A 25,842-nucleotide genomic window follows, 5' to 3' on the forward strand; every position below is an offset into this window, starting at 1 on the left:
GCAAACTCAGTTTCCCAGCATACTTTTCCCGCCTCATTAACATAGTGTTGCCACTCACAATATGGCGGACTCTGTGACGCATCGCCTAAGCGGGGGGTCACGAGCAATCCGAACCCTAAAAGCGCCGTAGCGTCTTGACGTTTCTTTCTTACGCAACGCGACGCTCAAATCACGGCGGACAGTTAAGGAATACCGGGAGGCAGAGAACAGACGGAGCTAAAGCCCGAATTCAACCGAATAAAAGTAAACCCGTTCCGGCTTCCCGCCGGGGAGCGGTGCGGCCGGGAGAGGATGAGGAGGGAGGGGGACTGACCGGCGGGGAGCCTCGGCTTCATTTCCATCCTCTGAGGTGTGTGCGCTGGGGTTTGTTTTTGCTACATGTTGCTGTGATATAAGCTGGTAATGTATAAAGTGGATGAAGCTAATAAAAGCTAATAACGGAGAATGTCGCCTTGACAAACTGAACCGAAGCTGAGGAGCTGGAGTTGACCGAATGCGACGGAATGGTAATCAGCTTAAGACTGACCGAGAATCAGTTCAAGACTCCTCTGTTTACAAGTTACACTACTCTAACTAAATACTTTTCTGTTTCTTTAAAATTGGAAAACCAATCTGTCATTAAGCAGCACATTTTGTTATAAACCATAAACAAAATATTAATTGATATTAATAAGTCTGAGGTTTGTTTTCTAATAAGACATAACTGGTACAGATTTTACCGAACACTTGAACACATCATTCAGCTCATAGGGAGAATTAAGACACCTTACTGTGGACCGGATCATTTAGTCACCATCTGTCCATCCATCCGTTTGTTCGTCCATCCATCCTTCTGTATTTGAGCATTCATCCATCCACTGTATATCCATTCATTCATTTTTCTGTCCATCCATTCTCTCATCACTTTGACTGATCCATCTATCCACCAATCCATTGGTTTATCCATCCATCATCCATCCATCCAACCACCCATCCATCCAACCATCCATCCATCCAACCATCGGTTTGTCCATCCAACCATTCATCCATCAGTTGGTCCATCCATCCATTGGTTTATCCATCCATCATCCATCCATTGGTTTTTTTCATCCAATCTACCAATCTGTTGGTTTATGCATTCATCCTTTTGTTCTACAGCACCACCCAGAGGACAACTGAGGTAACACAACTTTCTGACAAAAAGTAGAGGAATTATTTGGTTGTAGAGACAATCTTAAATTATATATATATATATATATATATATATATATATATATATATATATATATATATATATATATATATATATATATATATATATATGTTTATCTACTAGATGGAAGTTTAATGTATAAATTTGTTCACTAATTATTCATTTAATGTAAATGGGAAAAGGTGTTTTCCCATTTCAATCCTCAACATAAATCAATTTAACGGTGAGGAGCCCTGGTTGTGTATTTCTGAAGTTTTTATCGTCCACCATGGAAAGAAATTTATTCAATTAACGTTCAATAAGGTTTTATTAACCAATGAATTAGAGGATGAGATAATGTACTGTTAGGAGATTGTTGTAAAATTAAATAAGCAACAAAAAAAAAATGAAAATGACTTCCAGTGTTCAGGTACTGAAGGAGTTGCTGCGTAATGAAACTGTATTTTGGAGGTTTTCTCCTCTGGTATATTAAATAAAATAATAATTTATTCTTGTCTTGACTCTAATGAAACTCTTTTGGTGTTGTTACAGATCAGAGTTAATGTACTGCTCCATAGAAGCAAATTGAACGTTGAGTTTTTGCTATTCATCTGAAATTTGTTGTTCTTTCTTGCAGGTGTGACGCCCCTCCACCCATGGCTTTCTTCAGCTGACGTCGGGTTAATTAAGTCACTCCTGACTGCAGCTAATCACCAAAAACACTCCTGGAGGGTAAGATCAGCGATATAAAACCAAGTAACATTTATAATACACAGATTTTTATATTTTTAACAGAATTAAATCTGCTGTGTTGAATTATACCGGTTTTATCCCCCTGGTGGAGAAACTGAACATTACAGGCGTCAAATATAGATTTTATTGTTATGGTTTTAATGGAAAAAGCCTTACTGTGGGTAATTATATTAAGTAAAATGCAAAAAAAAGTTTTTAAAAAAATTATTCTTCAATAGGGCTACTCAATGCATCACATATAATTTATTTATTTAAAGAAAAATTGGTAAAATATTGCAGGTATTCAAGTATTTTAAGGATTTCTTCATTTAATTTGTAAAATATAAGGCAAAACAAAATATATTTTAACCAGAATTGTACATTTATGCCTTTATATGTTTTGCCAATCAAATAATCTAACAATGTTGTCATAAAAAACATATAGTAAGACAACTTTTAAAAACTCGAAAGACTTTAAAATCATATGTAGAATTTAAGAGGAGAAAAATTACAAAATGGCCACTGTGAATGGCTTTGTTTGGTGTTAAAATGATAAAACATAAAGTGTAAACAAGTACAACCACTGAATATGTGAATTATAGGTCCTAAATCCTGTTATTATTGAATCATGCTGCAAATTTATTGGAGTATTTTAATTCCTTGTGAGTTTCACTCTCTGAAATGAGTGAAAAAATAATGACATTTCTTATTTTTTGAGCTGTACCTGTTTCAGGTGTTTCCATTAGAGCATCTTGGTAAGATTAGAGCATCTTGGTTGTTTTTACTTCCTCTCCTCATTTTCAAACCGTCCAGAGTGAATCTGAAGCATCTTCACGCTGATTCCAGGCCAGCTGAAGCTAAATTTAGCTCTGTTATATTTAGAGCTCTGCCCTCCATAAAACACGACTCACATTTTGTGCTCATTCCTTTCAGACGAGCAAACATCGATATGCCCTGATTTGATGCACCGTTTAGCCTTGTTGCTATTGGCAACAGCCCACTTTAACATCCACTCAACATTTCTTTTTTTTTTGTTTTGCTTTAATCTACAGCAGAATCTCGCAGGATACAGTAGCACATTCACTCTCCCACTGTTGACATTAGAGGTGTTCAAAGTGTGGCGCGGGGGCCATTCGGTGCCCTCGGAGTGATTTTATTAGGGGCCCTTGGATCACAATTCATAAATCTGTTTCGCCAACCTGGGTAGTTGATGCTAATTCACTTTTAAAACCTTAAGAAATAAAAAATAAAATGCAGGCAAATGAAAAATCCTAAAATTTAAAATTTTTATTTACCTAATTTTGTTTTTTTTTTTTGGTTTGTTTTTGGTTAAATTTGGTATTGAATTGTCATGTCCAAAATGTAAATTTTATTCATCACTTTCTGGATATTTTAATGCAAGTTAATGGAACATAGACCAACATATCTGATGTTTTTGATAATTTTTGTTCTCAAATCAGTGACTGTAATTTTGTGACATTTAGTTTTTGTGATGGAAAGCTCTTTGAACTACCTTGTTGCTGAAATGTGCTACGAAAATAAACTTGATTGATTGATTAATAACTGGCAAACACAGGTAAACAGTTTTACAATAAAAAAAGATTACTCTCAACCAGTCCTTTATTTTGAAGAAATGTTTTGCTTACAGAAACTTCATAATTCATTTTATTTCTTGTTTCAGTTGTTTTGTTTATTTATTTTGGATATTTAAAATGTCTTCCAGTTAAATGTTAATTAGAATCTAAAGTTTATTGATCTTTGAGAATGTGTTTTTGCATTATTCTGCCAGTATTACCATTATATATCACTTGAAAATGGTCTCAAAAACATCAATATAATCGTTTATCGCGATAACTTCTATCCAGTTCTGGGGTCAAACCTTAGCCAGGGGTTTTTCATAATGGAGTTTTCTCTGATTAAATCAGTGGAAATCCTCGATTCATCCATCAGAGCGGCCGTTCCTTTAGCATCGTCTTTCTAATGCATGCTGGGAACTGTCTCCGCATCTCTCTCCATCCTCTCTCTGATGAGAGCAGCTGAATTATTTAGCACCATCAGACGGCGGAGATCGGCTGCTGAGCCATGAGCAGATGGGGAGGAGGAAACGCCGGAGAGAGAGAGGAAGAGAGAGGGAGAAAGGGAAAGCGCGGAGGTGTCCGACGCCGCAGGCAGCCGTGAGTCAGCAGGGAGCGCAAAGAGCAGCGGGAGGGAGGATCCAGAGATTGCTTTAGGTGATACGAGCAGAGGAGTGTGTGTGTCGCATCGGTTGAACGCAAGGAGGTCACGGAGATGAGAGGAGATTAGCGTTGGACTAAAAGCAGAGCTTCCTTTGAATAGCACAAGAATAGGAGGAGAGGAGCGGCTCCAGCATGGGGGAGAGCTACATGTACCAGCGACTCCCCTACGCCCGAGCAGAGGGGGAGGGCGAGGACGAGGAGGAGAGGAGCAGAAGAATCGGGGGACAAATGGTAAAAAGAAAGTCTGATGCTGTGGGTGGATCTGCAGCATTTCTTTCATTACATCATTTATGGGTTAATGTAGCCAGAATGTGGTTGTTTCTCCTGATTACAGCTGAATTATGGGAGATAAATTCCTGCTTCGCGGTGCAAATCTGTTAGTATCTTGTAAACTTTCCAGACCTCAAGATTTTATTTTGATATTTTGTCACAGAGCAACATAACTGGAAAGAAAATAATTTGTACAGTTTGCTAAATTTAAATACCAAAGAATCCAAAATGAGGTTTTCAATTGTTAAGGGGAAGAAAGTTTACCAATGCAGTAAAGAGTTTGTGGTAACTAGTAAGCCTGTTGCAATAAGCAATTAATCAATTAATCACGTAATAAATTATAATTTTTCTCTTTTTCTACCAAAAACTGGGTGACAAAAGTCTTCAATTTGGTGTTTTGGTCTCTTATTTTGAAGGCCAATTTTGTTTACAGAGACTCCATAATTCAATTTATTTGTTTATATATTTGGGATTTCTAATTGAACTTTCTGAATCATTTGAAAAAAGGTTTGTTGCAGTTTGTATTTGTATATGTTTGACCAAGCTTATGAAACTATTGGTGGCTTTAAATGAGCTTTATTCGTGCAAAGTTAGCAAATAAATTTGTAATTTATGTTTGTGTTTAAAGAAAAGAAACATTTCATGTCAATTTGGTTTAATATTTGAGGTTTCTGTATCGGATCAATATAAAAAGTGAAAAAAGTCTTTACTAGTAATTGTTCAATTAACAAGATTCATCACTAATCATCAACACGATAAATTAAACTCTTGAAATGTAAATACTGTGTATGTAATGAATACATTTTTAAGCTAAACTACTAAAATAAATCAAGTTTTTGATGATATTGTAATTTTTTAGAAGCTCAAAGTTCAAAGTTCGATTCCATTTCAGATGTTTTTCCTACATATTTAATAATCAATAGGAATATATTCTGGAAAATCAATGCAGAAAGTAATTGTAAACTAAACTAAAACATTTCCCAAGCAAGTTATAATAAATACGCAGAGTATAGATTATATTTAATATTAAACCTGATCTATTCAGACATGTAGGTTACAGCTGAATGCCATCCAGTGCAGCCAGTGCGTTAAGCAGATAAAATGTGTGTGTGTCTGCGTGTGTGTGTGCAGATGCAGAGTGAAGAGGGCACAGAGTGGCTGCTGGAGCTGCTGACTGATGTTCAGCTGCAGCAGTACTTCCTGCGGATCCGGGATGAACTCAACGTCACGCGACTTTCCCACTTTGACTACGTCAAGAATGAAGATCTGGAAAAGATCGGCATGGGGCGGCCCGGTGAGAGCCAGTGTTTGGATTATTTTATGCCTTTAAGTGTGTGACGACCTGAATGATCATCAAATGATTCTCAGTTGTAAATGCAGTCAACAGTGTTTGTTATTATTATTGGCTTTGTTTTGTTGGATCAGGTCAGAGGCGGCTTTGGGAGGCGGTGAAGAGAAGAAGAGCCCTTTATAAACGCAAGTCCTGGATGAGCAAGGTGCATTAAATACAACATTGACTAATGAGAAGACTTAGTAATACACTAAAACTTGAGAGGGAAGCTTATATATCCTAATAAACAATTAAAAATAGGTATGTTAAGTGCTGGTTGAAACATTTTGATGCATTGTTTATAATTTTGAGCAGTGTCTCCAGATTTATGACAGTAAATTTATAAAACGAGGAATCTAAAATATGAATGTGACAAGCAAGCAAAATGTCTCAACAGGGTAACTCAATTAAAAGTACATATATACATACCTTACAACATTAAGTGATAATTATTAGTCTTCTATCATTACTTAATAATAGTTATTAGTCAGTCATTAGTACTAAGTGACGGTCAATAGTGAGTCACTTAATCACTATTAATAATAAATTACCATTACTTAATAGGAGTTAATAGTGAGTTACCATTACTTAACAGCTAGTTACCATAACTAATAGTTCATAATTAGTTGCCTTTACTTAATGATAGTTAATAGTTAATTAGCATTAATTAATAACAGTTAATAGTGAGTCACCATCACTTATTAACAGTCAGCTATCATTACTAAGTGATAGTTCATAGTCAGTTAATATTAATAGTAACAGCTATTTTAGTTATTACCTGGAGATAATTAGTCAGTTACTGTATAATAGTTAATAGTCAGTTAGCATTACTTAGTGATATTTATTAGTCAGTTAATATTAAGAGGTGATAAGTATTTGTTAGTTATTACTAAGTGGTAGTTATGTCTGTTTCCACTATATATTAATAGTTGATATTCGGTTGCCGTCACTTATTGAAGTTGTTGATTACCCAGACATGGTAAATGATTCTGCTTGTCACAGTTAATAACCAGTAAGTTGTAAATGGTTGTTATTGATTGTCTGCAGGTGTTTCCAGTGAAGCGGTCAGACACCGACCCCCAGCAGGGTGCATCGTCGGTCCTACCTGCAGCCAGCAGCGAGCCTGGAGACTCGCTCACCTGCCTCATCAAAGAGTCGGAGATGCAACTGTTTGAGCGACTCGGGGACGGCACATTTGGAGTCGTGCGGCGAGGAGAGTGGACCGCACCAAACGGCAGAGTGGTGAGACAAACGTTTCTCTGCAGGGTATTTACAGAGTTTCAGAAAATGACTGCAGCTTTTTGTTTCCTCAGCTGTCCGTAGCAGTGAAGTGTCTGAAGGCCGGCGTGCTGGACTCAGATGGTTTGGATGACTTCATCAGAGAGGTGAACGCCATGCACTCACTGAGCCACCAGAACCTCATCAGTCTCTACGGAGTCGTCCTAACGCAGCCCATGAAGATGGTAATTCCTGAGCGTTTTCTCTCTGACGTTAGGAGTCTTATTCAAAAACTGTTTTACTTTGAAAGGATCCACTGTGTTTGGAAGAGTTGCAGTTATTCTCAAGTTTACCTAAGACTGTCCAACAGGAGCTCATGGGGTCGTTATCTAATTTCATTCATAGCACCTCTTGAGTCGATACATTTTATAACCGTCGTTCCTGTTCTCATCGATGCAGGTGTCCGATTTATTGTACGTCTCTACCAGCTTTGCACCAGTCCAACCTAAGCTCAGGTTGAGCTGGACTGAATCGTGTCTGTAAACATCAATGTTGAATTGATTGAATTGATTAAAATGGATTAAGGCGCTGACTTGCGCCGTGATAAGTATGTATGAACACTTTGACTGCATCCCGATCATTGCTCATGTTTTGTTGTTAGGTGACTGAGTTGGCGCCTCTGGGATCCCTGCTGGATCGCCTCAGAAAGCGTCAGGGTCACATCCTCATCTCGATTCTGTGTAACTACGCCGTACAGGTCAGTTTTAGTTTTTTAAAGGTACTGACTTTTATATGTAAGCCCTTGAATGTTTGTCATTGTGTGCATTTGTACAGGTGGCGAGTGGAATGGCCTACCTTGAGCAGAGGCGATTCCTCCACAGAGACCTGGCCGCCCGCAACGTCCTGCTGTCCACCAATGAAACGGTGAAGATTGGAGACTTTGGCTTGATGAGAGCGCTACCTACTCACACTGATCAATACATCATGGAGGAAGGCCACAAAATCCCTTTTCCTTGGTGAGGAAAGCAGGCCGCTCCTTCTTTTCTTTATTATTATTATTTTGATTTGCCAGCTCTACATCTTTGTTCCTGTTTCTGTCCAGGTGTGCTCCAGAGTCTCTGAAGTCTCGCACTTTCTCTCACGCGTCTGATACCTGGATGTTTGGAGTCACCCTGTGGGAGATGTTCAGCCATGGACAGGAGCCGTGGCTCGGGCTCAATGGGAGCCAGGTACGTCTGTTCACTCTACACAATAAAACCTTAAAGGAGACATTTTATACTTGGGTCACAACTCCTTCTAAAAACAGATCAGGAAAACCTGCCAGCCATCTTTTGGCAAGAAGTTTATGTTTTTTGGTGTCTGGAAAATTAGCCATTTCAAAACCTTCTGGATTACGTCACTTTCAATGGGAATAGTGTCGTTACCTAGCAACCACAGCAGAGCTCTGCCCGTTACCTAGCAACCCAAACTGATCTCCAGCATATATGCCCTGTACAATGGCTGCTGGAACAGACAAGTGTTTTGTTGCTGACTTTCAACCCAGAAATCACTTGCTGCATTCTTGTTGGCTGTGCAGGAGGCTCTACTGACGCTTTTCAAAGACGAACGGTTGTGTAATTGTGCAACTGTTGACAGCCATTTTCTTGTGACTGTATAAACATTGAGTTGGGGGTTGTGACCATCAGCAGATTATTTGGATTTGAAGTGACAGAGGCCCTAAAACTGCCCAATCAGAAAAGCAGAACCGAACAGACTGTTTCCCAGGAATGATTTTGTGCATAAAAGTAATGAACATGTTTTGTTTAGGCCTACCATAACCTGTTCCACAACACATAATAGGTCCCCTTTAACAGAACAATAAATACGTTTGTTTTTTTGTTTCTGAGAAATGAATTCTCATCTGCAGATTCTCCACAAGGTTGATGTTGAGGCTGAGAGGCTGTGTAAACCTGACGACTGTCCTCAAGACATCTACAACGTCATGCTGCAGTGCTGGAGCCCCAAACCTGATGACCGGCCCACCTTCATCGCTCTCAGAGACTTTCTGCTCGAGGTCACTCAACTTCACCTCGTTTATCTCATGTATTCGTAGAACAATGGGTTTAAAAGTAGAGATTTTTATGGATAATTTTAGATTATCTGACTTGTTGATACCAATTTTAGCCCATTCTGAACCAAAGATGACAAGAACATAGTTTTTTTTTTCTTCTTTGTGAAGTGAGAAGGTTTTTGTTAAAAAAACATTTTTTCAATAAAAAAGATCATTCAAAATTAAGTAGCAGTTGTGTGAAACTACCAAAATTATTGGAAACGAAAAACGTCTCCTTTTCAATTCACTTGGATCACTTCAGTGATAATAAAAACAACTAAAATACTTTTTCTTTCAGTAATAACTTCCAATCTGAAGAGTGTTACAGCAGTAACACAATGCATTTGATGTTGAATCACTCTCAAGTGTGATATTTTTCACAAGAGGATGTCTTAAGGATGCATATAAAAGCTCCTCTACTTCTTTGTTTGTGTTTCATCAGACGTTGCCTACAGACATGAGGGCCCTGCAGGACTTCGAGGAAGAAGAAAAACTCCAAATTCAGATGAACGACGTCATTACAATCATAGAGGGAAGGTCAGTGTGGCAAACCAGCTGAAACAGTTTGAGGCAGCTGAAACTTTTACGTCCTTAAAAAGTCTTAAATTTGTTTATCTTAAAATTAACATCTTAAAAAGTTTTAAATTTGTATTTTTTTTTTAAGATAACTTTTGCTTGAATATCTTAATCGCAGGTCTTACATTTTGTGGTGGCATTACTGTTTAATCTTGTGTATTTTAGGTAGCCTTTTTTTTCTCATGGGACGCTTGAGTTGCTTCTTCATTGTGCTCTGTGACTTGAGGCGGTTCAGGCTACTGTTGGCTAACAGCTAATATTCCCCTGCTAACTAACCAAATTATATTAACATCTATATTAGCAGGAATCATTGGTTCTGGTTCCTGCAGGGGGAATAAGCTGTCAAGCTTAAAAGTGAGCTAGTTAGCTTGCAAGCTTGTTTTTTTGTCTGTCATTGTTTAAATTCAAATTTATCACCATTTGGCTGGATGATGTTCCAGCTCAATGGGAGCCAGGTACGTCTATCAAGCTGCATTGATTCTGTTAAAAAAGATTGGGATTTTGGGGATTAACTTTCTTTTGTACATTTCTGATGAAATGCAGGTCTTAAAAACTTTTTAATGCTCTTTAAAAGTCTTAAATTTGAGAGAAACCCTGTTTTATGTGTTGTTTTAATTACATTGATCTTAGAAGAAACCAAACTCATACTGGCCTTCAACTCTTCTGATGGGTCAAAAGTTTTCAACGGAAATTAAAGAAAAAATTAGTTTCTGCTTTTTTTTTGCGACCTTGTCTTCAGGGCGGAGCATTACTGGTGGCGCGGGCAAAACCGGCGGACGCTGCGTGTCGGTCTGTTTCCTCGGCACGTCGTGACGTCCGTGGCCGGCTTGTCCGCCCAGGACATCAGCCGGCCGCTGAAACACTCCTTCATCCACACTGGACACGGAGACACGGACCCTCACAGGAGCTGGGGACACGCAGACCGCATTGACAGGTGAACCCCAGCTAAACTGACTGATTATTAACTCAGTATTACTTGTTTGCTAACTAGCTAGCTAGTTAATGAGTCATATGCCAAAGCTGCTGCCAAGAGCCACAAAAACCACAAAAATTTCAGTTTTGCTCCCTGCATTGTTTTTTGTACATCTCTGTCATGTAGTTCTTATATTTATTCATTCTGGTCTTAAAAAGTCTTAATTTCAGTTGGTGAAACCTGTATAAGAGCTGTTCTTGAATATCTTGCCAAACCAACTAGTTTTTAGAGGAGAGTTGATGTCCAGTAGATTAAGTAGCTCTACAGTAAAACATGGTTTGCAAACTTCAACATGTGCACTTCAAAAAGCTGGATGTTGACCTGCTTTATTAATCCCCAAACAATTTTTGAAGTGTTTTTGGGGTTGTTATTTGTTGAAACAACCAAGAAAGTGGAGACAATGTAGCTGAATTAATGTATGTACTTGGATGTATATTTCCTGTGAAGGAAATATACAATAAATTCAGACTTTTGTACTTCATTAAAGTGATATCCACTTTAATGAAATGAATATCACTTCTTTAGAAACTTCTAACCGTATTTACAGTGCAGTTACCACAGCTCTTCACTAGAGGGCAGCAGAGCCCACCGCTGTTTCAGAAGTTGATATTAAGGCATTTAAGTCCAGATTTGGTTCTCCGAGCAGAAAATTGTGTGTCATATGTACTTAGACATTTGATTTAATTTTGTCCTGCAGCTTTTTTAACCTGGGCTAAATTTGTTCGTTCTCAGTTTGTATTTGGGGAACCCGATGGACCCTCCAGATATCTTGGGATTTGATTCTGGAACTGCAAGACCAACCAAACTACCCAACCGTGCAAAGAGTAACTTGTTTTCATTTTATTTGACTGTGATGATGTTGGATCTAAAACTTCTGGTAAAGTCTAACAAAGTCTGATTTTAACAGAGAAGCCTCCTCCTCGTCCACCAAAGCCAGCTGTTCTGCTCAAAAGTAAGTTCTCCTCTTTGCAACCCAAGATCCCACATTTCCAGCCTGACCGTGGTGTTTCCGTGTGCTCCCAGAGCCGCTGTACGACTCCGTGATGGACAACTACGATGACGAGGACGACTTCAGCACATCGTCTGGGCTGAAGAAGCTGGGCGCGTCTCTCGGTCTGAAGCTGCGGCCTTGGGAGGCCGGCGGCGGCGGCGGCGGCGTGCGATCGGCCAAAAGCGAGGTGTCGCTCATCGACTTCACGGACGACAGCTTCAGCTCGACCACGCCCTCGCCGCTCACAGAGACACACCAACCAGATGAAGACACTCTGAAGGTAGATTCTGATTGGGTCAGATTGAACAAGCCAATTTCCACAGTCTGAATATACTATATTTTCACCTAAACAAAAATCCAATCTACTATTTCCATATGTCCTCCCTTCAAATTGAACAAAATTGGTGTCAAACATTTGTGCGGAAATGTTTGACACCATTTGGCACCAAATGTGCCAAGTCACATTTGTGCATAAACATTTTTTGTTTGTGCCACTATCATTTTAAGGAAATTAATAAAAAGTTTCCATAGATGATGACCTTTCTTCATCTCAAAATGTTGTTAAAGGCTTAATAGAGGAGCCATGTTGTGATGACTTCCTGAAGAAAGAGTTTCAGAAAGAGCATGAAAGACACAGGGGGGCCAAATTCAGGGTGTTAAATCACAAAATAAAATTTCTTAAGTCATGTTTGATACGTATATAGCATTTTTTAACTTCTAAGTTAACATAGTTGCTTTATGATGCTGTAAAATGGCTCTATCTGTCTGGAAATACATAATACTGCCTATTTAAAATCAATCCATAGACTGGTCCATGTATTATAATTTCCAACAATGCCCATGCGATTGTCTTTGGGGATGTAACCCATTCACACAGAAGTCTCGTTGCTGTTTTAATAGCAGTATTAACGGCCCCAAGCTTACTACTTGTTCTTTATTTGAACGAGCATCAAGTAAAGTGGCCATGGTGGCCTCCAAACCATGACAACACAAACTTGTAATTACAGCTACCACTCTTAACTTTTCTATTTTCTGTGTTTTTGTTCTGCCAAATCTTCATAAAGCAAGTTCAGATGTTTTTATTTGTTTGCATTCTTGTTGCGCAGGAGGCCATAAAACATCAATTCTCCGTGGAGCCGCATCCATTCTGTGCCAAGTCACGGAAAATCTGGCTTTGTTTGCTCGATCTTTCACAGTTAACCATCCTTTCAGACAAAGTTTGTGTTTTCTGTTTGGATACATCTGTTTAGTTTCAGGCCTGAAGATACTATTGCATCACAATAAGACATCCACAAAGAGGGATGCATTTTAGCTGAATGATTTGAAGAGGTTGCACAGCGTTGGAAGATTTTTTTTTCTTCTGATATCTCCTCTAAGATGATGACGATGAGTTGAATTTCTAAAACCCACAAATATTTTTCTTCATGTTTGCTGTAGCTTCATAATAACGTCCACACAAATATTTATTCTAAAGAAAGCTGTAATAAATTCAACTAGTTCTTATCTATTGTTATTGTTTGTGATGAGATAAATATTGCAATGAACAGTTTTCTAAACAATATAAAGTAACTTTTTGCAGCTTTTTTGTGGTGACTTGAATTATTTTAAATGAAAGACTATTGTTAGGAAATATGAAATGTTTGTAGATAATTGTGGAAAATTTATTTGCTAATTTAGACCCAAAAACAAACATAAGGGTTACAGAGATAGCAATTAATTAGAGGTCATCGATTTGATGGAAAAATGTTTATTGCTTTTAGAGACTTGAGACTTTCATCTAGTCTGAGAAAATACATGAAGCTTGACATGAAGTTGTAGAAAATGACTCAGAAGCGTCTGCTTTTTGTTTTTGCAACAGTTAACATGAGCATTAGCTCCGTCCGCCATATCAGCTTCGTTGCCTTTGCTCTGCAGCTCGCTGCGGTCAAATGTCAGGTTTTAATTAACCGCCAAAGCTCACTGACCGCACTGTGGGTCATGGAACTGAATTTATGGAAAGCAGTGTTGTTCTATGCCTCACTGAGCTTAGGCTGGAAGTTAAGATGATTTGTTTTTCCATTAGCGGCAAACCCAAATCCCCCAGTGGAGCCAAGCTAGCAATTAGTGGACGACTCCTATCTAATCTGAAGGCTTTAGCCTCTGACCTTTTAACTTAACCCATTCCCACTGTGAAAGCAAGGTAGCACCAGTACTGAGGGCCTAAAGATGCATAAGAGACCTTCCACAACCAAGAACACTAATAAAATCACAGCTGAAGGCTCAAACAAGCAGTGATCATCATCAGTTTTACTGTTCTCCAAACAGGTGGGATGACCTTTAGCCTGGAGATGTGATTCATAACTTTTCCTCTTGGATGCACTCAGGCGGGTGCAGCGTGATGATGATTGGTGCTCATTGATCGACTGTGTACCCCTCATGCTTCAGATATCGACAGAAATTCAAGCCTGGAGCTTCAGTCTGCTGTTAGAAATCTAGACTAAGGAACATGGTGAAAATGTGAAGCAAGCTGGAGAATCAGAATGGAAAAATCAAACCAAAACTGCATTTTTTTCTTACATCTAAAAGAAAATCTTTGAGCTGGTATTTGATATCTCACCCTACTTTTGCCCAGTGACTGTTGCAGTAATAAAAGTCTGAACAAACAATCTTCTTCCAGCCAACAGTTATTAATTTGCAGTTACCGATGATAGACACCAAAATGTATCTAGTTAGCTAGTAATATAACTTCTTGTGTCTTTGATTGGACACACAAGTTAGCTTCTCTGTCTTGTGATAATTGTTCACCAGTTGGCTGGTTGAAATTTGCTCTTCCCTGTGGAGATATAGTTCTTAAATTCCTTTCACAATAGTCTTAAAAAGGTCTGAAGAAGTTTCACATTTGAGTTGGTGAAACCTGCAGAAACCCTGTTTTAATCAATGCAGGCACAGGTTTGTTTTGCTGTCTCTAGCGGACTTTTCTGTTGCTGGTATTTGGCTCCCCTTGTGTTTTACCAATGCCTTTTCTCTCAATATCACAAGTTAGCATCTTATCGTAAACTACGACTGTTTCAGATGAGGCCATCACATGTTGATTTGTGTCATTTTCTCTTTCTCTGACTCTTGACTGTTTTCATTATCCTCTGTTTACCTCCTCAGGACACGCCGTCCATCCTGGACTGGCCTCTGCCCCAGCCAGCCTACGACGAGGTCACTGCAGACTTTGACGACCAATCAGAGGATCAGGAGGTGCGCTCCATCAACAAGGGGCCGCCTGAAGAAACGCTGGGCCCCCCTGTGTCCAGCATGGCGGGAAGGAGCGAGTCGCAGTCTGCCGACCTTTTCCAGGAGCTGCAGAGAGAGGTAGATCTGCAACCACTGGAAGCTCCTTGATCAACAGTAGATTATTAAACACACGGCTAAACCAGAACATCGATTCATTGCATGATGAATTAAAATAAGCTTCATCATTTCCATCTGCATGATTGTTTTGTCTACACTGCTCCTTCTTGTTTTTGTCTGTTTACAGGTGATGGTCAAGCTCCAGGTTCCCATGGCAACCGGTCGTTCCCTCCCGTCCTCCCCCACCCCGATGCCTCTGGCTCCGTTCGGCGCCCACCGACAGATCTACCTTCCTCCGCCCTCGCCCTCCTCCTCTTCCACCTCCATCACTTCCTGCTTCGAGGACCGGCCCGTGCTGCCCCCCCGCAGCCCCTTGCCCCCTTTACGCCCCTCCAAGCAGAGCTACGCCACCCGCAGCTCCCAGCAGGGGGCGCGCTCCAGCTCCATCTCCCTGGGAGACGAGGACAACGCTCCGCCTCAGATCCCACCCAGAGATCACGCTTTCTCCCAGCCGGGCTCCCGCTCCTCCTCCCCGCTCCCGCTGGCGCCGGCTCTGTCCTCCACGCTCGTGGTGCTGCCGCCGCCGCCGCTCTTGGTGTCCCCGCGGCGGGCGGCGGGGCTCCTCGGCCCCCTACTGTCCTCTGGCTCCTCCTCCGCCTCCAGGTCGGCGGCCTCGTCTTACTCCTCCACCGCGCTGCTGGAGCCGCTCGCCTTCAGAGAGGGGCGGGGCCTGTCCACCATGATGGACGGCCCTCAGAGCTCCACCCCCAACCCGCTGCCAGAGAGACCTGCCTTCCTGGAGCGGTTCGTTCAAACTCACCTGATCAGAGTTCAGTTCATCCAATCAATCAATCAATCAATCAATCAATCAATCAATCAATCAATCAATCAACCATCCATCCATCCATCCAGTTATCATCTCTCTCATTATTCTGAGCTCCTGGTTTTTGTTTGCTCTGATCAGATACGGCTCAGCCAACATGGCGGCAGTCAAACCCATGATGCAGCAGCAGCAACCAGGCGAAGCGAAACCAAACTCCTCCTACAACAACAACAACGGCGGGACCGCAGCTCCCAGCATGCAACAGGAGCAGAGCATCACACAGGTTAGCTCACATTCTCCTCTTTCTTGAAATGTGTGACGATCCCACAAATGCCAACGTTTGCTGCAGGCGAGGAAATCTGAAATCAGCCATTTTACAGCATCCGACTGACCTCGTTTGTTAAAGTAACAACCATTTGTCGACAGAGTTTTAATTAGCAGAACTCTGTGTTCACAAAGCAGCAGATGTGACCTGATTTCTGCTGAACATTTTAGCCTCAAAGCAGAAAATCATTAATCATCAGTTCCTGTGATTGGAGGGAAACCTCAAAGTGCTGTGGGCTCGTTTAAAATAGGTTGCAGCTTAATTCATTGTACCAATTAATGATTATTAATAACACCGAAAAGATTACCCTGATGTTTTTCCCTCTTTGTATTAACAATGTTTGTTAATACAAAGCAATCTATTTATTCTAAATATTATTTGGCACCTGGCCTATAAAAGGGAAAAGTGTTCATGTTCACTGCAAAAACATAAAACCTTACAAAGTAATTTTTGTTCGGTTTCTGGTGCAAATATCTTGGAATACCTGAATTAAGACTAAACTGACCTAAGTATCTTGTCAACATGATATTTGAGCTTATTTTGTTAATAAATCCTTCATATTGATGAAAAATTACTAGTTTCACTGACAGATCATTCCAGCTTTAACAAAACATTTTTTCTATATTATAAGTAACTTATTTGGCAATAAAACTAGTATTTGTTGTATTTTTGGTTTAGTTTTTAATACAAATACCTTAGTTCACTTGAAATAAGAGAAGAAAACTTGGAAGTAACTTTTTAGCAAGAAATATTAGCTTGTAAATAATTCATGAAAAGGTTTAAGATTATAAGTGTAACTTTTTCATCAATATTAAGAAATTATTCATTCAAAATAAGCCTTGAAAAGATACTTGTAAGTTATTTCAAGTCTACTAAAATATTTGCACTAGAAATCAGAATTAAATACTTGGTAATATTTTGTGTTTTTGCAGTGTTATTAACTTCTGTCACTTCCTGTCACCGGTGCTGTTTGCAGGTCCAAGGAGCCGTTCATGGCGTTACGACGGAGGAATGTAAAGCTGCTCTGCAGAGCCACAACTGGAGCGTTCCTCAGGCTGTTAAATTCTTAAAGGTACATTTATTCATCTGTTTTCGTTTTGCATGAAAAGGGAACAAAAGTCTTTTCTCCCAAAGGAACTGTCCCTCCAGTTTTTCACAGTTTGTGGGAATATAAATGCAAAACCAACCAATTCCTGCATTTCTTTTTTCCACAGGAATGCATTTTTTGTGTTTATTGCTCATTTTTGATGGTGAAAAACAGTGGTGGGAGTTATGCTAACTCCCACCTGCAGGTGGCAGTATTTCTTACTTCCGCTATGCTGCTGCCTCATCTTTACTGGATGCCAAGTTACAGTCTGTGATCAATATGGTCAGTAACTAAAGGTGACATTTTTACCAATTGAAATTTGTGATTTTGATTGGAAAAAAATTACAAAAACTTTTGTGAAATTCTGGAAAGACTGAAATAATCAAAATGAAAAAATTACCTCAAGCGACAAGATGCAGCCTGACAGACTGTGAACAGAGAGTGTTGAAATATCAGGTTAGAGCTCTATGTAGTTTATATTTTTAACTCCCAAATATTTTTGTTTCTCAGCTGAAAGAAAGAGTTTTAACACTATAAATGTATAAATGTTAGCATTTTGCACTGATAAGAAGATTAACAACAAAGTCTGGTTGTTATTACTGTGTTAAACTTCATTAATGTCACTGAGGACACAGCCTGAATATTGAGGCTCGGTTACTGTTGACACCTCTCCGCTCCTCCCTCCTGCAGCTCCTTGGGGACTGTCTGCCACTTTAGGTGTCATCCCAAACTAGTTCCCTTTAAGTGGCTCATAAATCAGAAATGCTGCTGATGCTCCTCTGAGCTGTTCCTGCAGCTCATTTTAAAACATGAAACCAAAACAAGCCAGAGATCTTCCTCTCTCAGTAATATGGCTGAAAAACTCAGAACATAAGCATTTCATATCCGTCAATATTGATAATTATCAGTTAGTGTTTTGCTTTAAATATCTTGGTGGTCTGACCTTTCATGTTTTCTCTCAATTGTGTTTTTTATTTTAAATCACTTATGAAGAAGAACTATAAACTGCTGCTGCGCCAGTTACTCACTAGGTAACCAAAGCTAGGGGGGAACTGTTCCTACTTGTTAGGTTCAAATGAACTGTTCTTGTGTTAAATTCAGATGAACTGTTCTTGTGTTAAATTCAGATGAACTGTTCCTACTTGTTAAATTCAGAGGAACTGTTCCTACTCGTGTTAAGTTCCTCCACCCTCTGTGCTGCAGGTGGAGCAGCTGTTTCGTTTGGGTTTGAGGTCGAGAACTGAGTGTGAGGAGCTTCTGCAGTGCCACCGGTGGGACCTGGAACAGGCCAGCACCGTCATGCTGGACGCATTCGGACCGCACTGCAACAGGTGAGTCAAGAAAAGATGAGGAGGGAACCAATAAATACATTTCCTTCCATCATCATCGTTTGGTTCTGTTCACTGAGTAATTTCTTGGTAGCTACTTTGTTCTTTCACTTGAGTAAAAGTATGTTGAAGTAATTCTACTCTTACCTGAGTATAATTTTTGTGTACTCTACCCATTTCTGCCTAATACGACTGACTTCAACATATTGATAACCTGCGAGTTCAGAAGCGATCAGGACTAAACGAAGCGCTTTGTGTGTGAACAGGAAGTTGACCTGAGGGCCAATCAGACGCTGACGGCTCCTGATCCGGTGACACCGAGGCGCCCAGACGACTTGCCGCTCCAGAAGATCACGGCCTTTAGACGTTCCCACATTTGATCACGTTACAACCACAAAGTTCATGTAGGTGGACTGCTGGCTGACTGCTGAAGGCTAATGGTTTCACTGGATCTTATTGATTAGGTGTACAGCACCAGCAGAAAGTATTCACACCCATTTTGGGGTTTTTTCTACCATTTGCTGTAGATCGTAATATTCTGATCATTTTTCCAGTTGGATTTAAGCCCAGGTTTGATCCCAGAAGCTACTTCTTTACCTTTTGTTTTGACCTTCTGTTCATTGTCTTGCCATTAGTCACAAGTGCAGCCCTGTCTCTCTTACCTTAAGGTTGTGCTTGGACACAATCCAGATTTAGAGAAGTCCTAAATCAAGTTCAGTCTGCAGATGGACTCCAATCAGGTTGCAGAAGCATCTGAAGGAGGATCAATGAAAATCAAATTGACTACAGTTCAGTGTCACAGCAACCAGTTTGATGCTTTAGTAGCTATTATGTTTAAATTACTGCAGCCTCACTGGACAAAATAACAGGATGGAGATAATATTGGTAAAACTTGAAATTATGATGATCATTTTTAACAAATACTTATTTTCTTGGACACTGGGTCAGGAAACAATATGTGAACTTATGATCTAGTGTATTTACCAAGAAAATATCACATTTTAAGCAAATCCTTTACAGTAATGATGATATTTTTCTTACTTAAATGTGTTTGTTTTGCACAAATGTGACAATGACTTTACTTTGTCATAAAAGCTGCAGTATGTAACTTTAATAAAATACGTCTTTCATATATTTATTAAAACTGGTTGTGAACATAACAACCAATCAGAGCCAGGAGGAGGGATTTACCGCTGTCAATCAACTACTAAATGTGTTAATGGCAAAGAAACAGCTTACAGTGACAGAAAAACTGTTTGTCTGCTATCAGTGGCTGTGCTAACAAGCCTGAGGGTGATTGGCAGCGCTAAGACCCGCCTTCTTTCTCTGATTGGTTGTTTCTAGTTAGCACTGCCTTTCTAAGAAATAGGAAGCGTAGTTCAATTTTTCATACATTATTTGTCATAGCAAACTGACAGTTTTAACAAATAATGTTTTTTTTTATGGAATATTGCTGCTTTAGTGGCTTTTAAAAATAAATCTGCAACTAAGACAGTAGAAAATACAAAGGGGTGTGAATACTTTCCACTTTTAAACAAGGTAATAAGTGAGAAACTCTGTCTAGACTTGAAGCTCACCGACGCTTTGTGATGCACTGTAAGGCTCTACATGCTCATTCTCATGACCGAGCAGCTTGCCGGGTTCTAGTTTCAGTCTGCAGAGTTTGTCGGTGGCTGCAGCAGAATCCCTCCTGCTCTTTAGTGATACCATGTAAATCCTGAGGCGATTTATTTATGCTGAAATGTACAGATAATGTAAATAACCTGGTATCATGTGAGCTGCTGGTCAGGCTGATGTAACTTATTGCATATCTGGTCTTCTACATTCAACGTTTGTTTCCTATGAAGGTTCTGTTTAACTTTTATTCTGCCTGTCAGATTTTTTACTGCTTTTGTGCTCTGACAGCCACCTATTGATTAGTGGCTCACAAAGAAGGTCCTCTTTAGGTCCGTTAGTGGGAGAAAGGTGACTAATTGTTGCCATCTTGTTTTGTTTTCCTTCTTCTCAGACAGGTGAATACAGGGTATTATTTACTGTAATGCAGATTTAAGACCTTCTCAATGAAGAATTAACTGTGTCCACATGTTTTCATTGATCCTCTATGCATTGCGCATGCGCCTGCCTAGTAAGCGAATGGGAACTATGTATTAAACTGCTGCTGCTCATGTCTGTGTGTGAGCAGAGGTGGGTATTTAATGCGAAGCTAACCGGAGATGTACAGCAAATCATATCAATGCCAAACGGTTGTTGTTGCAGAAACACTGGACTTTATGAAACCTTATTTCATTTGTTTTATATTAATGTCTCAGAAGCAGCTTCAGAGAAAGCTCTTGTGCTAAACGGTTTGCAGAAGGCATATGAAAACAAAGCTTGTAATGTATGTTTTCTTTTTTTATTATTATTAAATTAAACATCTCATTAAAAACACAGGGTTTTTGTGTTTCACATGCAGATTGAATGAAAATAAGTAAAATATTTAAATGATGTTGAAAATCAGGGTGCCTGTGCATCTTAAAATGTCTTAAACTAATTTATAAACAGGCAACTTGACCTTAAATAGTTTAATCACAGGTCTTAACTTTTGTGGTGATAGGATTATTTAATCTCATATATTTTATGTGGTCTTTATTTTTGCAATATCAATATCGCTAACTAGCTAATATACCTTTGCTAATTAGCATAGGAAGGGTATGCTAGGTATATCCTAGCTAACATACTTATGCTAGCTAGGAAAGTTATATTGGCAGCTAAATTAGCTGGAACTATTGATTTTGGGAACGGAGGTAGGAACAAAACTAGCTAACTAATGCTAGCAAGCATCAAACAGCCCCATGTCATCACACTACCACTGCCGTGTTTGATGTTCTTTTTGTAAAATTAGGATTAAAACAAACTTCCTCCATGTATCATCAGGACCATCAAAAAATGTTACTGCTTTTTTATTGTAGCTTAACTGCAGAAATCTTACAGAGTGATTGGAGGAGTTCATGTTGGTTATTTCTTCACAGTTTTTTGTTTTTCAAACATTTTCTGGACTTTGGACCGCAGGTCAGCTGCTAAACGGGCCTCGAGTTTCTAATGGAAGTCCTTTCTCTACTCCCGTGGGATTCAGCTGCCATTTTCCCTCACACTCACACACACACACACACACACACACACACACACACACACACACACACACACACACACACACACACACACACACACACACACACACACACACGGTGTCCCACTCAGTCAGTCACACCTGCTGGTCAGATTGGTTGCAGCTGCAGAACTCTGAGGCCTGGAGGCTTGCTGTGATCCCTGGGTGCTGTCCGGATTTCTCGGATACATCGGTAAGCACTTTGTCATCCTCTCACACACGCACAAACTTTTTCCTTCAGTCACAAACATGCAAAAGTGACTTTTAGAGTCCTTTCACTTTGCTTTAAATGAAGAACTAGTGTTGTATTAAAACTGCATGAAGCTTCATTATATTTTTTATTATTTAGCGCCGTGACTTCTGCTAAGTGCTATTAGCACAGTGTGACAGGTTTACATTGTCTTTCAGGGAACCAATCCTTGAACTGACGCCTAGCATTGAAAACACAACTTTTGCTGGCACTAGCTTGATTGACAGCGCTAAGACCCGCCTCCTTGCTCTGATTGGTTGTTTCTATTTAGGACTAGAAGAAGGTGGAGAAACTTTTTTTTTTCACAGATTCTTTGTCTTACTGTCAAAACAAAGTGTCAGTTTCCACAAATATGTACAAAAAAGTTACATACTGCAGCTTTAATGTCAGAATTTACCTTCACAAAGACAGGTGATGAACTCAGTCAATATACTGAATTAAAACAATTCTGCCAAGATTTAGTCAAAATTCTCCAGGTTGATATAGAAAAAACAATTGCCAAATTAAACCTTTTTTATGTAAGGCCAAGTTGGACAACGTTGTTTTTTAAAACATGTATTTCATGTTATATTTAAACATTTAACAAGCAAATACAGTAATAATAAAATACTTTTTACAGCCCTTAACACAAATTGATGAGGGTATAATTAGGCTCAATGCATAAAAGTCACCACTTGTTTATTTTTATTGTTTTTCACAACAAGCTTTATTGCTGAGATCCATTTCCAGTCCTGAGTTGTTTTTTAGTTGAGTTCAATGTGATGCTGACTTTCACCTCAATTTGCGCTTTGCCAGATTGCTTTGTTTGTGTCTTCAGTCTCAGGACACTGCAGGTTAATCAAATGAATCCTTTTCAAAGCCGGGTTTGTTTCAGATAAATTAACATTTTATGCTGCACACTCGTCCAACACTCTCACCACCGACATCAGAAGTTGCTTTCATTACAAAAGAAGAAACTAATTAATTCTTCCGTGGATGGAGTTTCTGTAACTTTCATTTTCTTTCAAGAGTTTTAAAAACATAATCTGCTCTCATGTGAAAGCCGGAGCAGACCTCCTCGATCCGTCTCCCATCTGTTTTCTGCCTTTGGGCCCGGTCCAGTTGGAGTTGGAGCGCGAATGTACCCAAAGGCTTCGCTGACGCAGATCTGAACCTAAAGCCGTGTCGTCCTCTTCATTGTTTGTAAGGGTGATTTGCTGCTGGTTTTTGAAAGTAGAGCCAGAAAAATCTGAGGGCGAACATTTCCACCATTTTGTTTGTGCCCCTGCCAGCACTGACCAAACACAATCTGGCAGCCATGCCTGACCGGGGGCACTAATGAGCGAGAGGCTCCACATCTTGGCGGAGATGAGTGAGAGGCACAAAGTGCACACGCTCTCATAAGTTCAGTTAGAAACATGAATAATTGCACTATTTAGCAGCAGACCGCACCACCGCTACCATGCTGAAGGAAAGCCAGAGTCAATGTGGTCGATGTGACTTTAGTCAAAGTCACATCGACCAAAAACAAACAAAAAAAGTTGATCCAAGGCATTTTTTTAGGCTCCAGAAATGTTACTGAATTATTCAACACAAATTGTCTATCATATCCTGCTTAGCGGTGGTCTGCAAATGCAAGACTGTGTTTATTTAATAACTTGTCAAATCAGTAAAGTCAGATTTGAAGGTGACATGTCAAATACTCTGTGAGGAAACCACACATTTGATCTATTAAACATTTTGTCACATAGTCGGGATTCTGTTAAAGTCATGGTAGTGGAGCATAACCCTTTATGGACCGTGGGCCAGAGAGAGAAAATTGTCCAGATGTCCAGCTTTGGGACAAAATCTTCCCTAGGGTTGGGTGAAGGGTGAATATTGAAATACTAAATAATAACATTTCCACCACATTTGGAAGTGGCAAATCCTTAAATAGTATTGGTCTTCTCTTCATAATTAAAAAACAGACAACGAAAGCACAACCAGCCCAAGGAATATGCAAGTTAACTGACTGCTTAGGGCCTCCACACCACTAGGGGTCCACAAGAGCACAAAGCTAGCATGATAAATATATGTATATTTAATATAAGACTTAATAATTCTAACTAAATGGAAAAACAATTTCTATTTATACAGTAGTTCTACAAATAATGTTTAATTGATTCTGTGACACTTGTTTGCATATCTTAATATGGAAATGAGTGTCACTTTATTTTCTTCACAGATGCAACATGTTTTATTTTCATTAATCTTATTAAATCCAGAGGACACACTTCTGGTTGGAGTCTGGCTTTAACTGGTTTGTATTAGTGACCATATTATGGCTTTCAGCTGTTGTTTTTCTTGTATTCAGAGTCCCTGTACCAGCCTCTCTGTCCTGCTGTCCTTTCACTTCTCTGCAGGGAAACACATTTTCCTCACAATCGATTTTTACCCCACTTCAAGGATGAGTCGTTTTCGCTCTCTTTATTTATCGCTCCTTCTGCTTCCTCACTCTGAATCTCTCTCCGTCTTTCTTTTCTGTGCACTTATGTAATTATCTAATTGCTTCTTCGTTTCAGTCACTCTAATCAAATTGAGTGAGATTTCTGCCTGCCGTGTCTGTCCACGGTACACAGAAAAATATGTTTGGTACAAGAGAGTAGCAGACATTCATGAGACAAATTTAAAAGACAGAGCTGAAACATTTAACACTGTGTTACTAATGGGATTGACCGAAGTGGGCCAAGCGCCGGAAACAAGGACAAAGTCCACGAAGATGACTCGTTCGTTCACGACACTGTTCACTACAGCAAATGAGCTGTTTTTATTTTAAAAAATACACAAAATATAGTTTTAAACAGTTAAATACATTAGATTTTAAATTATTTTTATTATGCCTCCTTAAACAGGTTAGCATAAATTAGTGGCCTATACCAAACATGTTCATTACATTTTTGCATAAAATTATTCTTAGATAAAGAGATTTTAACTTGGTCTTTTCACAATGAGCTGTTCTAAGGCGTCCCAACTCAAAGTTTACGGTTGCATGTGAAAATTGCTGCAAACAGATGCACAACTATGCAATCTTACATGTTTGAAAAGCATAACTAGAGCCTCCTGCACAACCAACAAGAATGCAGCAAGTGGTTTCTGGATGGTGGGGCAACAACAAAACAAAACTTGTCTTTAACAGCAGCCATTGTACAGAGATAAAATCAGCTGTCCAAACCTGCTGGAGTTCAGCCTGGGTTGCCAGGTGACGGGTGGAGCTCTTGTGTGGTTGGAGCAAATTTGTAACATTTAAGAATTCGAGGATTTTTTATTGTTGTACCATCTTTGCTTGTTTGAACTCAGGTCCCAGATTAAGAAATCTAACACACAAATAATAGATAAATAAATAATAAAGTAATTTGTGCATATATATAGAATATTCTGGAAGATTTTGAAACAGGTCATTTTCCAGGCACCAAAAAACATGAATCCAACAGAGAGATTGTTTTTTAAGCACTTGTGGTGTTTTGAGAGGCAGCAGAAACCCAAATGGAAATACAAACTCATGCAACATGTGAATTTTGATTAATACATTCCCTTGAAGAATGATTATATGAGAGGTGAAATTCTCTTTGTTCCTGGTGTCGGTCAAATAGAACAAAGAATGTGTGGAGGTTGAGGTTTCAAGCAGCACTTTCATCATGACATGACACCACAAAATGGAGCCCAGGACTCTTGACATTTTGAGCTAATTTCCAACTAGGAAACTTTGATTTGTCATTTTTATTCTTTTTAAAACTCCACTTCTTCTCATTCTCGTACCCGGTCTTGAATTCATTATTATTCGTCATTGTAGATCTGGGATTGATCACTTGACTGCGAGGTCAATCTCGCGACCTTACACTTATGAAAGTTTGTCTGTTGACGTCCTCCGTGCTTCAATAACCTCAGATTGCAGCGACATGTGGAGGAATGGCTCGGGGCGCCTGCTGTTATTGATTGGCATCGCGTTGATGTTCTTCGCCTG

The 25,842-nt window shown here is 39.5% G+C and overlaps 1 protein-coding gene across 2 annotated transcripts; it reads left to right on the forward strand.

Moving 5' to 3' along the window:
- The first annotated feature begins 169 nt into the window (after window positions 1-169).
- Window positions 170-20,895, forward strand: tnk2a (tyrosine kinase, non-receptor, 2a). 2 transcript variants are annotated; one of them, XM_055059430.1, is made up of 23 exons: window positions 170-349; window positions 1,809-1,903; window positions 3,940-4,134; window positions 4,241-4,371; window positions 5,542-5,704; window positions 5,836-5,906; window positions 6,788-6,982; window positions 7,054-7,203; window positions 7,620-7,715; window positions 7,793-7,974; window positions 8,061-8,187; window positions 8,865-9,011; window positions 9,490-9,584; window positions 10,363-10,557; window positions 11,329-11,420; window positions 11,504-11,548; window positions 11,620-11,867; window positions 14,723-14,926; window positions 15,093-15,709; window positions 15,870-16,011; window positions 17,030-17,125; window positions 18,344-18,471; window positions 18,735-20,895. In XM_055059430.1, the coding sequence occupies exons 4-23, from the start codon at window positions 4,273-4,275 to the stop codon at window positions 18,745-18,747; spliced, it is 3,105 nt and encodes a 1,034-aa protein (XP_054915405.1). In that variant the 5' UTR covers window positions 170-349; window positions 1,809-1,903; window positions 3,940-4,134; window positions 4,241-4,272; the 3' UTR covers window positions 18,748-20,895. The 2 variants fall into 2 exon arrangements, with proteins under 2 accessions (XP_054915405.1, XP_054915406.1); XM_055059431.1 differs by lacking the exons at window positions 3,940-4,134; window positions 4,241-4,371.
- Window positions 20,896-25,842: the final 4,947 nt, after the last annotated feature.

Source organism: Poeciliopsis prolifica, unplaced genomic scaffold (assembly GCF_027474105.1).
Source record: "Poeciliopsis prolifica strain line A6 unplaced genomic scaffold, Auburn_PproV2 SCAFFOLD054, whole genome shotgun sequence".
NCBI classification, from domain to species: Eukaryota; Metazoa; Chordata; class Actinopteri; order Cyprinodontiformes; family Poeciliidae; genus Poeciliopsis; species Poeciliopsis prolifica.

Coding starts and splice junctions, on each gene's coding strand:
- tnk2a (XM_055059430.1), top strand. CDS start 4,273: ATGGGGGAGAGCTACATGTACCAGCGACTCCCCTACGCCCGAGCAGAG. Junction 11,868..14,722: donor CAGATGAAGACACTCTGAAG/GTAGATTCTGAT, acceptor TTACCTCCTCAG/GACACGCCGTCCATCCTGGA. Junction 14,927..15,092: donor TCCAGGAGCTGCAGAGAGAG/GTAGATCTGCAA, acceptor GTCTGTTTACAG/GTGATGGTCAAGCTCCAGGT.